This window comes from Dermacentor variabilis, chromosome 10, assembly GCF_050947875.1.
Source record: "Dermacentor variabilis isolate Ectoservices chromosome 10, ASM5094787v1, whole genome shotgun sequence".
Classification (NCBI taxonomy): Eukaryota; Metazoa; Arthropoda; class Arachnida; order Ixodida; family Ixodidae; genus Dermacentor; species Dermacentor variabilis.
The window spans coordinates 121,209,948-121,226,056 of record NC_134577.1 but is presented as its reverse complement, the minus strand read 5'-3'; the positions used below and the strand labels follow the sequence as shown (position 1 = coordinate 121,226,056).

General features: G+C 47.4%; 2 protein-coding genes across 2 annotated transcripts in view; both read right to left on the bottom strand.

The window, feature by feature from the left end:
• Positions 1-16,109, bottom strand: part of ZnT86D (solute carrier family 30 member 7) — a 136,370-nt gene that overhangs the window by 33,120 nt on the left and 87,141 nt on the right. The gene's annotated exons all lie outside the window — the stretch shown is intronic.
• On the bottom strand, positions 10,294-11,394 carry LOC142560928 (uncharacterized). The gene has a single exon (XM_075673352.1). The coding sequence runs from the start codon at positions 11,292-11,294 to the stop codon at positions 10,392-10,394; it is 903 nt and encodes a 300-aa protein (XP_075529467.1). The 5' UTR covers positions 11,295-11,394; the 3' UTR covers positions 10,294-10,391.

Genomic DNA, 16,109 nt, shown 5'->3' with positions numbered 1-16,109 from the left:
CAAAAGGTCTCAGAATTAAGGTTAGATGCACCCTCGGTTCTCTACCCTCCAGGCTATTATTAAAGTGGAATGCTGTCCTAGAAAATGCATCGCTCTCCCTTATGGACATTCTCGAGGAACACTGCAAAGAACAACTTATGATAATCTCTGATCAACTCGACAGCACAAAGTTAACTGAAACGGAAAGAAGAGAACTTAAACAATTCGTCCAAACTAAGGAGGAAAAATTACTAGACAAATACCAGTGCAAGGATATTAAAACTGCAGATCCACCCAAAGAAACTAATGTAACCTCTGCAGCACGTAGCTCCACCGACAGTCCTACAGGCGAGCATCCAGAGCACTGCAGCAATGTAGTAGACATATCCCAGAGTCTAAGCCCCGAAGAAGTTGATCTCCTGAAACGTGGTCTAACGTTTTGTCCGACGAACAACGCCGTAAACGAATACGAACTCCACAAAGATATGACAGAGTTTTCACGACGCATGCGCATCAAGGAGTTCTTTTTCGGTAGACCAGATGTAGGAAAAGATGATAGAGACTCTCTTAGACCACCTAGCACGTGGACACCGGAAACCGAACAGTGCCCAGACCTCGATTTATACTTAAAACTGATATCAAAGGAAATTCTAGTGTCAACGCGGCATTGCCGGAAATGCAAAAATTTAACCCCCGCTCAACACCAAATCCTTAAAGAACTTGCGAAAAGGAATGATATTGTAATAAAACCAGCAGACAATGGCGGCAGTATCGTAATCTGGCCTATAGAAAAGTACAAGAATGAGGCCTCTAAACAACCGAGCAACCACACCCATTACAGACAACTCGACTCTAACCCAACTTCAGATTACAGCAATATTGTGATAAGCACAATAGCGGAGCTCCTGTCCAGGGAACTAATCACGCAATCTGAATATCGCTTCATGATGCCCAAGAACAAAACAGCAGGCCGCTTTTATGTTCTTCCTAAAATACATAAAGTTCCGGTCAAAGAAATATTTACAGCAGAAATCCCAGGTCGGCCTATTGTTAAAAATTTAATTATGGGGTTTTACGTGCCAAAACCACATTCTGATTATGAGGCATGCCGTAGTGGAGGGCTCCAGAAATTTCGACCACCTGCGGTTCTTTATCGTGCACCTAAATCTAAGTGCTGTACACGGGTGTTTTCGCATTTCGCCCCCATCGAAATGTGGCCGCCATGGCCGGGATTCGATCCCGCGACCTCGTGCTCAGCAGCCCAACACCATAGCCACTGATCAACCATGGCGGGTGTCGGCCTATTGTGTCTAATAACAACACACCTACTGAGTCACTATCTAAATTCTTAAATCACCACCTGTCAAACATACCCACCACCCTCCCATCTTTCGTTCAAGACACGCCGCACTTCCTTCGAATTATCAACGGCATCAACGCCAACCAAATCCTTTCCGACTGTGCTATTCTAGTCACTTTGGATGTTTCTGCTTTTTACACCAACATTCCCACGAGTGAAGGAATTGAAGCCGTTTCTAGATCCCTCGCAATCAATCCTCAAGCGCACGCTCCTGAAGTTTACTTATCGCTCCTTAGGTTAGTTCTCACGCTCAACAAGTCAGCCAACAGCATTCCCCCGTAATAAAAGCATGTTGTCGCCTTAGGTGCAAAACCTGCAGGCACCTTCAAAGTGATATTAAAATTAAAAGCACCGCAAATAGTTATACACATGAAGTCAAATCTAGCTTCACTTGCACAAGTTCGGATGTGATTTATATGCTTGAATGTCCCTTCTGTAAGAAACAATATATTGGTGAAACAGGACAATCAATGAACGTCAGATTAAATGGACATCGCGCGAACACAGCTAAAAAGCTTCCCAAAGCCGTTGCCGAGCATTTCAACCAACCAGGTCATAACTTTGATGAACTTAAACTCTACATCTTACAGTCAAATTTCCGTTCTGAACGAGAAAGAAAATACAGAGAATCATACCTTATTCATAAGTCCAAGACATTGCAACCAATAGGCATAAACGTTTCAAAGAGAGCTTTAGAATCTATTCGCTATGCTAAACTACAAGCTATAAGCAACAACACTTAGTTTGATTTCTGGGCGTATCTCCCCCCCCCCCCCTTTTTTTTCCAGCCGGCGTGTCAGACGCCCTTGACACGCCGACTAACATGCGTGCTTTGACAGACCGGAATGGGGGTGGGGGGGGGGGGGGTGCCCTGGCTTTGACCTTGTGCACAGAGTTCCTTTACTCTCAATTCGACACGCTGTGGTATACTGACATATACTGTGGTGAGGAAAGCGTACGTCGCCTTGAAGAAGACAAGTCCACTTGTCGAAACGTTGGCTCCTGCATTCACCTTGTTCATGTTTTGCTCATCATCTTGAATTTCCATCTCCCGCATTCCCCGTCTTTCCGCTGATTAAATAAGTAACATGTAGCACAAAAAAAGATAATGTCAAAAGTGCACGTGTAAATAAAAATTTTAATGGTGAAAACAAGCTGATAAGGTAGCAGTGGTAAAAAATTTGCTATGGGAACGCCATGTGCAAAAGTGTAGCTGTGCAGACAAGCAAACAACCAAAGAGAATAATTCACCACACATGATGATATAGGAAAATCAAGGGTTAACTGGTGATATGAGCAACAAGTGAGTACTGAGATTTCACTGGGCTAGCTTCTGCGACTATGCTATCGGGAAGGCTATTACATAGCTGTATGGCACATGGCAGCGCCAATGAGCTAAATGCGTCAGTATTACCGTAAATGCATGTGAAGCTTACGTTATTGCGTAGTCTATGTGAGGTATGCGGTGATGTTTCTATGCCTAAAAGATTTTGGCTAAACTGAGACATGTCTTTATGAAATAAGCACAAGAGGGCTATGTCACAGCGATTACTTAACTGTGGTCAAGAAAGAAATTTGCATTACGCTTGAGTGGTAATTATAATTTTAAAAAATGAAGCAAGCGGCTCTATTTTGAATAACTTGTAACATGGTATTTAAATAGCTTGTTAAGTACGTTCTTTATTTTGGGAAATCCTCGGCACACGCACACACACGCAGCCTGCATTCTGTCCCACCGCATAGCAGGCGGCTAGCTCTGCCGATTACTTCCCTCACTCAGTTTGTTGTCGCGCGCTTCCTGCATGCCGACCGCGCACACACGCCTTGCATGTTCTCCCTCCCTGCCACACATCGTTGCCTACCGTCCTGTGCCTGCTACTCTACACAGTTGCCTACCGTCTGTGCCTGCAACTCTACGCCACCTGGCGTCGGCCCGGTACCCTCACAAGCTTTAATGGGGGACTGGTTCGAAGAGGATAATTTGAGTTGTGGGCAAACAAACATTTGAAAAGCAAGCTTATGAATGAAAGAAGGCGAGTTTCGAAGGTTTCGACATAAATGCCCCAATGACCTTGTTGCTTTTGCACACACGTTAATAATATGGGTAGCCCAGGAGAGGTTTGGAGTGAGCGTGAGGCCTAGATGATACTTAAATGAAGAGACCTCAGATAATATGCTGCTTGTTATACTGTAGGAAAAGTTGGAATTTGAATGCTTTCTGTTAAAAGAAATTACTTTGCATTTAGCTGAGTTTATATTCATTAGCCATTTTTCACACCAATTGGTAATTAGGTTGAGGTCATCTTAAAGCGTCTGGTGGTCTGTAGAACTGGTAGTGGGTCGATATATAATGCAATCATCAGCAAATGCATGCATGCAGGATGATATGTTATTTTGCAGGTCGTTAATATATATAAGAAACAGCTGGGGACCAAGTACGCTCCCCTGTGGTACACCTGAGAAAACATTGGACAGGGACAAAGAGGAGTTGTTAACAACAGTGAATTGCTGCCTGTTAGAAAGAAAATTTCGAAGCCAAGATAGAGTCAGTGAATTCAGTTTTAATGCGGATAATTTTATAAAAAGGCAATAATGGGCTACACGGTCCAACTGCTTTTGAAAAATCAAGAAAGATGCAGTCAGTTTGTAAGTTTGAGTCCATCTAAAAGCGCAGATCTGTCGTTAATTCTAGTAGTCGCATCTCACATGACAAACCTTTCCGGAACCCATGCTGCTTTGTGAAAAAGAAAGTTATTAGATTCCAGGTGATGATAAACATGGAACGCAAAATGTGTTCCATCATTTTAGAACAAATGTACATTAGTGGTATGGGTAGATAGTTTTTCAACTAGGTTTCTACCACCATTTTTAAATATAGGTACTACTTTGGCAGTCTTCCAATAAGTAAGAATCTGACCAGTTGTTAGCGACTGTTGGAAAACATGAAATAGAATCTTGCTTGAAGCTGAAACTGTATGCTTTAGTATTTTGGAATTAATGTTGTTGATACCTGCTGAAGTGGATAGTTTGAGGTTATTAATTAGGTTCGCGATACCTTCAGTTGTCATGTCTGTGGGTGTCATATACTGGTCGTCCAGATCCGTAACCTCGGGCAGGTCATCTAAACCTTCCATCGTGAAAATGGACAAAAAGAAACTATTGAAAACTGAGGGACAGCCGTTTTCTGGAAGAGGAGCACGATTATCATTGTGCAAGGTGATGTGATCTTACAATAGAATAAGCGCCAAAATTGACGACACACAAGAAGGAATACGGACAGGACAAGGCGCTACTTGCAACTGTTTATTGAAATGACAAGAATGACAAGTGGCTGATTATATAGCCATGGGGAGAGGAGATGGAAAAAGAGGGACACTGAATAGGTGAATGTGCACGTGCGGGAACACTGAAGATATAGGGAATCACGCTTAATCTAAATATAAAACTTATCTAAAAACATGCTTTCATTCGTGTATATATTCAAAGACGGGGTACTGACACAGTTGTCCCCTCTTTTCTTAATCTCGTTGGCTTCCAATAATTCACGGGCAACAGAATCTTTACTTTTATACATGATTGTCGTATCATGAAGCCTCGCTTCACATACCCGTTCATCCTCATTTCCGCAGGCCTTGCAATGAAGCGGCAAGTTAGAACCATATCCATTTTTCAATGAAAGCTTATGCTCCCGCAGGCGTTCATTAATACATCGGCCAGTTTAGCCGATATACTCTTTTCCACACTTCAGTGGAATGTGGTATACTACCCCTTGTTCACACTTAACAAAAATTCCTGTGGTTTTTTCCGCGCCGCGAAAGCTTGCTACTTTGTGCCGCTTGATTGGTCCGGATGACTCTAAAGAAGTAGGGTGTTCTATTAAACATACGAACCCTTTTGTTAAGTGTGAACAAGGGGTAGTATACCACATTCCACTGAAGTGTGGAAAAGAGTATATAGGCCAAACTGGCCGATGTATTAATGAACGCCTGCGGGAGCATAAGCTTTCATTGAAAAATGGATATGCTTCTAACTTGCCGCTTCATTGCAAGGCCTGCGGAAATGAGGATGAACGGGTATGTGAAGCGAGGCTTCATGATACGACAATCATGTATAAAAGTAAAGATTCTGTTGCCCGTGAATTATTGGAAGCCAACGAGATTAAGAAAAGAGGGGACAACTGTGTCAGTACCCCGTCTTTGAATATATACACGAATGAAAGCATGTTTTTAGATAAGTTTTATATTTAGATTAAGCGTGATTCCTTATATCTTCAGTGTTCTCGCACGTGCGCATTCACCTATTCAGTGTCCCTCTTTTTCTATCTCCTCTCCCCATGGCTATATAATCAGCCACTTGTCATTTCAATAAACCGTTGCAAGTAGCGCCTTGTCCTGTCCGTATTCCTTCTTGTGTGTCGTCAATTTTGGCGCTTATTCTATTGTAAGTTATGCACCAACTAGCCCCACAACGTGTTTTACTGCAGTGATGTGATCATTCCGACTATAACGAGATAAAATTTGCCACAATTTTTTGGGTTTAGATTTGAGGAGCGAGGCAAGGTCTTAAGAAAAATACTTATCTTTTGCAGCAGAAAGAGCGTGACAGTATATTTCTGTGCAGTTATATTTTTCACAAGTTGACAGGTTGTGCAAATATTATATGGCTTTATATAAACGCTTTTTATTTTGCAGCTTACAAATACTTTTTGGTAAACCGTGGATTGTTTTTGTTTGCTGTTATTTTTATTAGAGGCATGTGTTGATAAACCAACATGCATACCTTGTCTCTGAACATTAACCAGTTAAAATAAATAGGCCCTTAAATAGGCCCTGTGTAGAACGAGAGAAAAAGTGTGCCGGTTACAGGAGGAATCATGTTCTCGGTTTATTTCAAGATACTTGCCCTTGTTATAATCGTGTATTGTCTTCGCTGTAACTCCTGGAAATTGTAATGGAACACTAATGGTTATTTGGAGTAAATTGTGATCACTAAAACCATCTAGATATGTAACCTCCCCTGCAGTCTCTAGGGCGTTCGTAAGAATTAGGTCTAACAGGTTAGTGCCTCAATCCGGGATAAATTATAGTCTATGGTTAGGTTGGGAACGAAACCTGTTGAGAAAGGGCATGATGAAGACAATTGTGGCCAATCAATTAGAGGAAGAATAAAGTCGCCAAGGAGGTAAGTGAATTTAATTGAATAAAGCTGTGTTGCTTTATCGATGCTAGGCTGGAGTTCATTAGTGAAGCGTTGACTGGAATCAGGAGTGTGGTAACAAATACCAATCAAGACCTTCACAGATTAGCTGAGACAAAGGGCCCATACAACTTCTAGATCAGAATTTGTGTTAGCCATGTGTGAAGTGACTGTTTTTTTAATTGCCAAAAGGAGACCGCCGCCTTCTTTATCAGTGCGGTCACAGCAATATACATTATAGCTGTCCGCTAAGGCAGCAATTTCATTGTCGGCAATATCAGGGTGCATCCAGGTTTCGGTAAGGGCAAGTATATAACAATCACAGCAGTCAAGATTGTGGCGACGAGCAACCACATAGACCGGTAAAGTCTCGGGCTCTCGCAGGAGAGGAAGAACCGACACTCCACCTCTTATCGTAGCATTCTTTTTAATAATCTCTTTCAGAACGCTAGCCCGTGCCGGAGCGTGCTAGCTGCTCGAGCTCCATGTAGACGCGAGCGTCTATGTCATCTCTTGTGTGACGCCGATGCTGCTGCAGCTACAGAGGGCTCCCCCTAGAGAGGAGGAAAGTTCACATGACACTGCATGTCTTGGCGTTGGTCTTGGGTGTCACGTGCGCAGGCGGCGGCGAAGGACGCAGCAGGGTCACATCGCATCCTGGTGGAGCTGATGGCGCGGGTGCTTCGATGTAGGCGGGTTTGAGACGTTCCAGGGCAATTCTGTCTGATCGGCCGTTGACATTCACAACAAACGTCGTCGGAGGACGCTCTAGAACACAATATGGCCCAGAGTAGTGTGGTTGCAAAGGCTTCCGCACGGCATAAATACGCATGAAAACGTGGGTAGCAGAGGTGAGTGCGGGAGAAACGTACGGGGACCTTGCTTCTTGTGAACGTGTAGAGAGAAAGAGAGAGAGAAAACATTTATTTGTCATCAGATTTGGCAACTTCCTCGCGGGGTGGAGCCCTTAGTTCAGGGCGTGTAGGCACGTTCACAAGCCTTCTTCAGCCAGGGGCGTACCTGGCTGAAGAAGGCTTGCAGTTCGGCAACATATTCGGCAGGTGATGGCATAGGCATTTTGGGGGTGGCGACAAAAATCGCACGGAAGGCGTAGGCGAGTGCCGTAAACTAGCTCAGCACAGGAGCAACCTAGGTCACTCTTGAGTGCGGCTCTGATGCCAAGTAAGACGAGGGGCAAATGCAGGACCCACTTCTCCGGTGATTCATGTGCCATAAGGGAGGCCTTGAGATGCTGGTAAAAACGTTCAACTAGTCCATTGGACTGCGGGTGGTAAGCAGTTGTGCGAAAACGTGTCGTTCCGAGTAGTTTGAGTAGCTCGTTGAGTGCTCAGTCAAACTGCCGACCGCGATCGGTGATTATTGTGGATGGGCAGCCGAACCTTGCGATCCACGTAGACACGAAAGCTGTTGCAACAGTTGGCACTGATATGTCAGATATAGGTGTAGCTTCTGGCCACCGTGTATAACGGTCGATGCATGTCAGTATGTAGCAGTAACCTTTCGAAGGTGGGAGGGGGCTGACGAGGTCCAGGTGTACAGTGGCAAAACAAGCATCCGGTGGAAGAAAAACATATTTAGCGCCAGCAAACAAGGACGGAAGGGAGACGCCCTTGTTTGCTGGTGCTAAATATGCTTTCAGTTCACCAACACGCCCAACAAATGGCAATGCTGGAAGAAAAGACTTGGCAGGTGGAATGGGGTGATGCTGGATCTTAGAGCGTTGACACGACAAACAGCAGCGAACCCAATCACGAACTTGCGCGTTTAGCCGAGGCCAAACGAAACGACTGGAAAGAAGCATCTGTGTCGCGCGTATGCCAGGGTGCGACAGGTTGTGGATGGTTTCGAATAGACGCCTTCGGAAGGATGGCAGAATGTATGGTCTAGGTTTGTCGGTAGAAGTGTCGCAGACGACGGACGTACCGTCTGGGGTCACAACAATGTCTTCCAATTTCAGGGACGTTGACGAATTCCGGAGTGTACGAAGTTCAGTGTCGTCACGCTGTTGACTGGCGAGTAAGTCGGCCTCGATGATGAAAGGTTCCGATGTCAACGTGGAAACGACATTGACACGACTCAGAATGTCGGCTGGAACGTTGTCGGTACCCTTGATGTGGCAGAACCTTGTTGTAAACTCGGAGATGAAGGAAAGGTGTCGAATCTCGCGGGGTGAGTAACAGTACGCCGAACGATTCATTGCGTGCACAAGGGGCTTGTGGTCAGTCAAGACAGTGAATGCACGGCCTTCGAGGAAATGGCGAAAATGTTTGATAGCCAGGTAAACAGCGAGTAATTCACGGCCGAACACGCTGTAGCGGGAATGCGCAGGCTTCAGTTTCTTGCAGAAAAAAAGCAAGTGGATGCTACGCATTGTCGATGAATTGCTGCAGAACGGCACCAACCGCGGTGTTTGAAGCGTCGGTCATGATGGCAGTGGGTGCGTCTGGCTTTGGGTGTCTGAGCAGCGTGGCGTCAGCGAGGGCAGACTTGACTCTTGTGAAAGCGTCGGTGGCCTCTTCAAGTCCACTGAAGCACTTGTTTGCGTTTGTTTACCAGGAGAGCGTCTAGCAGAGCCATAAGTCGTGCGCACTCGGGAATGAATCGGCGGTAGAAATTGACAAATCCGAGAAATTGGAGAAGCTTGGTGAGTGTGGTCGGTCGGGGAAGATTTTTGATGACGCGAATCTTGGACGGCAGTGGTCGAATGCCGTTAGCGTCAACGATATGACCGAGGAACTCGAGTTCGGGTTGACCGAATTCACTCTTGGCGGCATTGATGACAATTCCTTTACTGGCAAGGCGTGAAAACAACAAGCGCAAGTGGTGAAGATGTTCCTTTGCCGAAGAGCTTGCGACGAGAAGGTCGTCAATGTATGCAAAAACGAAAGGCAAACCTCGGACGGAATCGATGAAACGCTGAAAGGATTGGCCCACGTTCCGTAAACCGAAAGGCATGCAGAGAAATTCGAAAAGACCGAAGGGTGTGGTGATGGCAGTTTTGGGAATGTCTTCTTCAGCGACCGGTAGTTGATGGTAGGCGCGAACGAGATCGATCTTAGAAAAGACTGTTGCACCGTGCAACGCTACCGTGAAGTCCTGAATGTTCGGTAGAGGGTAGCAATCAGGAACTGTGACGTTGTTTAGTGCCCGGTAATCGCCACATGGGCGCCAGTCTCCCATCTTCTTAGGCACTATGTGAAGTGGTGATGCCCAGTTACTGGAGGAAGGGCGGATGATGCCAAGTTGCAGCATGTGTTCGAACTCCGCGCGAGCGATCTTGAGTTTCTCCAGGGACAAAATGCTGGGGTTGGAAATAGACCGGTGGGCCGGAGGTGATGATGTGATGGTGCACATCATGTTGTACCGGTTGCATCCAGTCCGGTAGGCGCGTCAAAGTGGGAAACTCGCGTAGGAGCACGGCGAAAGGTTCGTCCAACATGGCAGAAATAGGCGCTATGGGCGATGTGCCTGATGGGACGCCGGGAACGGATAGCTGGGTCACGGAGTCAATGAGATGGCGTTGTTGGATGTCCACAAGAAGTCCGTAGCTATGCAAGAAGTCTGCACCAATGACTGCACGACGGACGTCTGCAACCAGGAAAATCCAGCGGAACACTCGTCGAAGGTCAAGGTTTAGCATGATGGAGCGTGACGAGAAAACTGGAATCTTTGTGCCGTTGACGGCTTGCAAAAACAACACAGATGTCGCTTTTCAGTCGGAGTGCTGGGCGGCGAGAATGCTGACGTCAGCACCTGTGTCGACTAAGAATCGTCCCGTAACTCTCCGTCACGTAGAAAAGGCGACTTGTGTGTTGGGCCAGACCACTCGTCGCCGTTAGAGGTCGGCCAGCCTGTTTCCCTGCCAAGCACAGGGACGCCAACAGTGACGAGCGTCATTTCCAAAACGGCGGCGGTAGTAGCAAACGCCAGGCGTTATAGTTGAGGTTTCATTGTGGGTGCCCGTGCATCTTGATCTGCTGGAACTACGGCTGCGTGGGCGACGAGATGTGCGGCAATGTTCCGCTCCACAGATGATGCGTTCCAGGCGCTCATACAAGGAGTCGTGCGGAGATTGCACTGTGGAAGAGCAGGGAAGAGTTTGCAGAGCGGTTGTATTGTCACCTGGAGACGGTGATGTGGCTGCGATGGTTGGGTTGGCTACTTCCATGACTTTGTTGGCCAAAACGGCAAGTCCGGTAAGGTCCATAGTAGAGGCTGTCGCCAGGACCATCTGCATGTTAGCCGGGAGTCGTTGCAAAAACAATTCGCGCAACAGTGTGTCGTCGATGGATCTCGCATTGTTTCCGAGCAGCTGGCTCATTCGGCGAAGAAGTTGACTAGGGCGTCGGTCTCCGAGTTCTTCAGCGGACAGAAGCTGCTGCATACGAGAACATTGTGAAGCTGCTGTACGCTGCAGCAGTGCTGCCTTGAGATCGTCATAGGCGGCGGCAGACAATGGGGAGTTCAACAAATCTGCTACCTCGTCAATGGCGGCGGGCGAGAGCGCTGCGACGGCGTAATGGAACTTCGAGGCTTGAGAGCGGATGCCAGCGACTTGAAATTGCGCTTCGGCCTGAAGAAACCACGCCGAAGGATGCTGGTCCCAGTACTGTGGGAGGCGGACAGCGATGGCGGAACAGGAGGGCTCACCGCGTTCCTCGGAAGGGTTCTGGCCTTGAGCTCTCGTAGCGTCGGTCTGGTCCATGGTCGTCTCTACCACAGGAGCGTATGGCTGCATCACGTCCGGGTCACCAAACTGTGGCGACGAGCGACCACATAGACTGGTAAAGTCTCGGGCTCTCGCAGGAGAGGAAGAACCGACACTCCAACTCTTAGCGTAGCATTTCTTTTAATAATCTTTTTCGGAACGCTAGCCCGTGCCGGAGCGTGCCAGCCGCTCGAGCCCCGTGTAGACGCGAGCGTCTACGACATCTCTCGTGCGACGCCGATGCTGCTGCTGCTACAAGATAAGAGGCAAGATGATCACGCTTCGACATTACACTTTGAACATTTGTGAATGATAAAGAGAAGGACGGAGCAATGTGATAGGATTGTGGCGTCGTGGTATTTAGCTATCTGTTCTGTTCCACAAATGAGTCAAAGGTGACATCATATGTGTACGTTTTGTCACCAATGTGCAACCGACACACTATAGTTTAAAGGGTTTATTGTGTGCCTTTGCATACTCAATCAATATTTTTCATGACATCGGTTGCAAATACCACAAGGTTGAGCACTCGCTCATTGAACTCATCCCCGGAAAGCATCTCGAAATCAGCATCTTCGTTTCTAGCCTGCCAGCGACCATAAGCAAAGATTCACAAATATCATAAATAAGGCAGTCAGTAGGCCAAGACCCGTCCGCTCTTGGTGGCAGGAGACTTCAACGCTCCAGACCAAACGTGGGGCTACCCCCAGACCATCCACAAAGGGGTAGACTTAGGGCAGGTCACAACCAACCACAACCTCCTGCTTCTGATGGATTCAGCGTTTTCGACTAGGACTGGGAATTCATGTATGATTGATACTACTCCCGACTTGTGTTTTATCAGGGGCTTCAAATCAGCCACCTGAACTGATCTCAGCGAGAATCTTGGTAGTGATCATAACATTCTGGCCACAACTCTGGAGGTCGGACGTAAGACTCCCAGGGAATTCGTAGCCACTGACTAGGACTCCTTTCGAAAAATCTGAAAGGAGTGCTCCCAGTGTGAGCAGCAGGGCACGATAGCTAACTTGGGAACAACTGACGCAACAGATCAGGGAAGATACTAAGGCGACGAACAAGAAGTTGCAGACTGACCTCGAAGTCGAAAGGATGGATGGTTGGCTGGCACACCTTCTTGAATCACAGGAATTGCTAACCAATAGGTGTAAAAAACAAAAGCTCAATCAATGATTTAACAAAAAAAAGATTGCATAGGTTAACAAGGCCAGAGAAAAGCACTGTCAGTTACTAAGCAAGCAGCAGTGGGACGAGGTATGCAACTCCGTAGATGGACAAATGAGGGTGGGTGCTAAATGGTATCTCCTCAAGCACCTGCTAGACTAAACCAGTGCTACGTCCAACCAGAGGAAAGCGCTGGAGAAAATCGTGCATGAGGCCACTCGAAAAGAAGACGTGCTGAAAATCCTGGATAACCTGGCCTGCAGGTATCTCCTGCTGGGCACGGCTGTGCCGAATGACTGCCCGACGTACAGGCGTAGATTGTACCCTGAGCTGGACACTCCTTTCAACACCTACGAGGTTAGGGAGGCTTTACAATGTCTCAATGCCAGGTCTGTGCCGGGGCCTGACCATGTCACAAATAAGGCTCTCAGGAACTTAGAAGACGACTTCAAATGTTCCTGGACTCCAGAGACTAGCTCACAAAAGAAATCAACAAGGCCTCGCAGATGGGCGAAGTTCCTCGCGGCTGGAAAGAAGCCCTGGTAATACTAATCCCCAAGCCCAGCAAACCTCCAAACTTGTCCAATCTTAGACCAATTTCCCTCATGTCTTGTGTTGAAAAGGTAGCGAAGCATGCAATTCACATTAGCATAGCCAAGCGTGTCGAACAGAGCCGTCTACTGCCCTATAGCATGGTGGGCTTCAGACCTGGCCTCTCAACACAAGATGCAATAAAACTCATCAAGGCTCAGGTCATAGACAACTATACAAGGGACATGCGGGGCATTTTCGGGTTCGACATGGAGAATGCCTTTGATAACATATCGCACAGATGCATTCTTAATCCATCGGATCTCAACCTAGGCCAGGCCTCTCACGGCTACGTCACATCATTCCTGGAGGGTCGCAAAGCTACGTTAAAGGTCGGAGACCACAAATTGAAAGGGTACTCACTCGGGCCCAGAGGGACACCTCAGGGAGCCGTGATCTCACCTTTATTGTTCAATCTGGCTATCAGGCAACTGTCAGTATCCTTCCGGAGATTGAGAGAGTTCACCACACAATATACGCCGATGACATCACCATCTGGTTTATTGGAGGCAGCAAAGGGGAGGTAGAATCGAGCCTACAGGAGGCGGTTGACTAAACCGAAACTTTCCTCAGGGGCACGGGGCTAAGGTGCTTAATGAAAAAGTCGGAGATACTTCTCTACAGATTGATCAGGAAAGGTCCCAGACCCACGGGGTGGCAGCCCCTGGACAAGGTTTACATCAAGCTTCACACCAAGAGTGGTGCCAACATTCCTAGGGTAGACACTCTACGGGTACTCGGAATGTTCAGTGAGTCTAGCCGAGGCAACATTACCGTGCTCAGAAAAATCACAACCAAGATGGAGCGCATGACTGGCCTGATCAACAGAATCTCCAACAAGAGAGGAGGTCTGAACGAGGATAATCTTCTCAGACTCTTCCACACATTCCTCATGAGCCACATCGTCTACGTGGCTGCAATGCACAAGTGGTGCGCGTTTGAAAAGAACAAGTTGGATAGGCTAATCCGTAAGAGCATCAAGAAAGTGCTAGGAGTTCCGGTAAATGCCAGCACGGAATGCCTTCTCTAGCTGGGTGTACACGGTCGTCCACTCTTAGTCAGAATGCCGCTCCATGCTGCCGGCGCTCCGCGGGGCGCCTCTGTCGGGCGCCAGAGAAACTATTGCGCAGGTGCAGTGAGAGCCGCAGGCGGGGCTTCGTGCGTCGTCTGCTACAGTGCACCCTGTACTGCATTGAAGTGGGCTTCAAATTTGCACTGCCTCCGCAGAACGCCGATCGGAGAAACATTTCTGAATAAACAAAAGACTACTGAGAAGCCTATCAGCTGCTTTTATCCCGTTGCAGCAACCGTAGCAAAGTTTCCTACGTGCCTGGTGAAGTTGAAACACACAAATAAGCATACCGGGGAGAAAATACGTGCCGCGTAATATCCGAAGCTTTATACTACTGCTGCAGCACTACGATCCACCAATATTTTTAATTTTTGGCGTCTTGCTGAGTAGCTGGTAATAAGTGTTAGCAGACGACTGCTGTTGTCTGCTGAAATCTCAGCGCAACGAGAATTAATCGGAGCGGAATAGTAATAGTCGAGATGGAGCTACATTTTCAGTCTCCTATTTTACCTTCCCACAGATAGAGGTAGACGGCCAGGTAGACTCATCAGCGTTTTAAAACAATCCCTAAGGTTTACTAGGCCCTCAGTATTGTCAACATTCTCCACATACCCAATTCAAGATGTCCTGCTTCAATACACCAGCCACATACTTTGAACTTAGTGGGCACACAGTACGGCATATTTTCCTGCGGCCACTTGTGAACTGTAAAATTCGTTGGAGGCACATAGATGTTTATTAACTGCGGGAAGGCGAAAGCCGTTTGCGACTCATTCCACTGAGTTGAATTTGCCGCGCTTGAATTCATTTCGTGACAGATGAGAAGAGCAGCTGGCGCAAGCGTGGCAGGGGGATCATGTGACACCACGACCCGCTGCACCGTGATGTCACGTGATATCAAGGTCACGTGACCTAAAATGTAACGGACAGACGCTAGCAGGAACAATTAAACGCTATTGACTTAATAAATATCCTCTCAGCAACTACTTAAAGCCACGCAAAGCTGAAGACTGAGGTTCTGGTAAACCTTAGGGATTGTTTTCATACGCTGATGAGTCTACCTGGCCGTCTACCTCTATCTGTGGGAAGGTAAAATAGGAGACTGAAAATGTAGCTCCACCTCCACTATTACTATTCCGCTCCGATTAATTTTCGTTGCGCCGAGATTTCAGCAGACAACAGCAGTCGTCTGCTAACACTTATTACCAGCTACTCAGCAAGACACCAAAAATTAAAAATATTGACGGATCGTAGTGCTGCAGCAGTAGTATAAAGCTTCGAATATTACGCGGCGCGCATTTTCTCCCCGGTATGCTTATTTGTGTGTTTCAACTTCACCAGGCATGCAGGAAACTTTGCTACGGTTGCTGCAACGGGATAAAAGCAGCTGATAGGCTTCTCAGCAGTCTTTTGTTTATTCAGAAACGTTTCTCCGATCGGCGTTCTGCGGAGGCAGTGCAAATTTGAAGTCCACTTCAACGCAGTACAGGGCGCACTGTAGCAGATGATGCGCGAAGCCCCGCCTGCGGCTCTCACTGCACGTGCGCAATAGTTTCTCTGGCGCCCGACAGAGGCACCCCGCGGAGCGCCGGCAGCACGGAGCGGCATTCTAAGAGTGGACGACTGTGTACATAACACACTTGACAAAATCATAGAAGCTCAGGAAATGGCTCAAATATCACGTCTTTCCAGCACTCCGGGAGGAGGGGGATTCTCACAGTCTTGGGAGTCAGCCCCACTGTAGTGGAGGAACATAAATGTGCAATGTCAGATCACCTAAGGGACAACATCATTATTGCTCCTTTTCCCAAAAACGTACATCCGCTACACAACGCGGGCAAATGCAGAGCTCGGGCTGTGGCACTGCTCCAGAAGACCAGGAATCGCCTCACACGGTCAGCTTCATCGCAACGGTAGTCAATCACAAAGCACAGGTCACTTGTTCGGCCTCCATTAGAGGCTCCGCCCTAGGGCGGAGCAGGCAGTGATTGCTTTTAATC

Excerpts from the sequence above, each read along its gene's own strand:
- LOC142560928 (XM_075673352.1), bottom strand. The coding sequence starts at position 11,294 with ATGCAGCCATACGCTCCTGTGGTAGAGACGACCATGGACCAGACCGAC.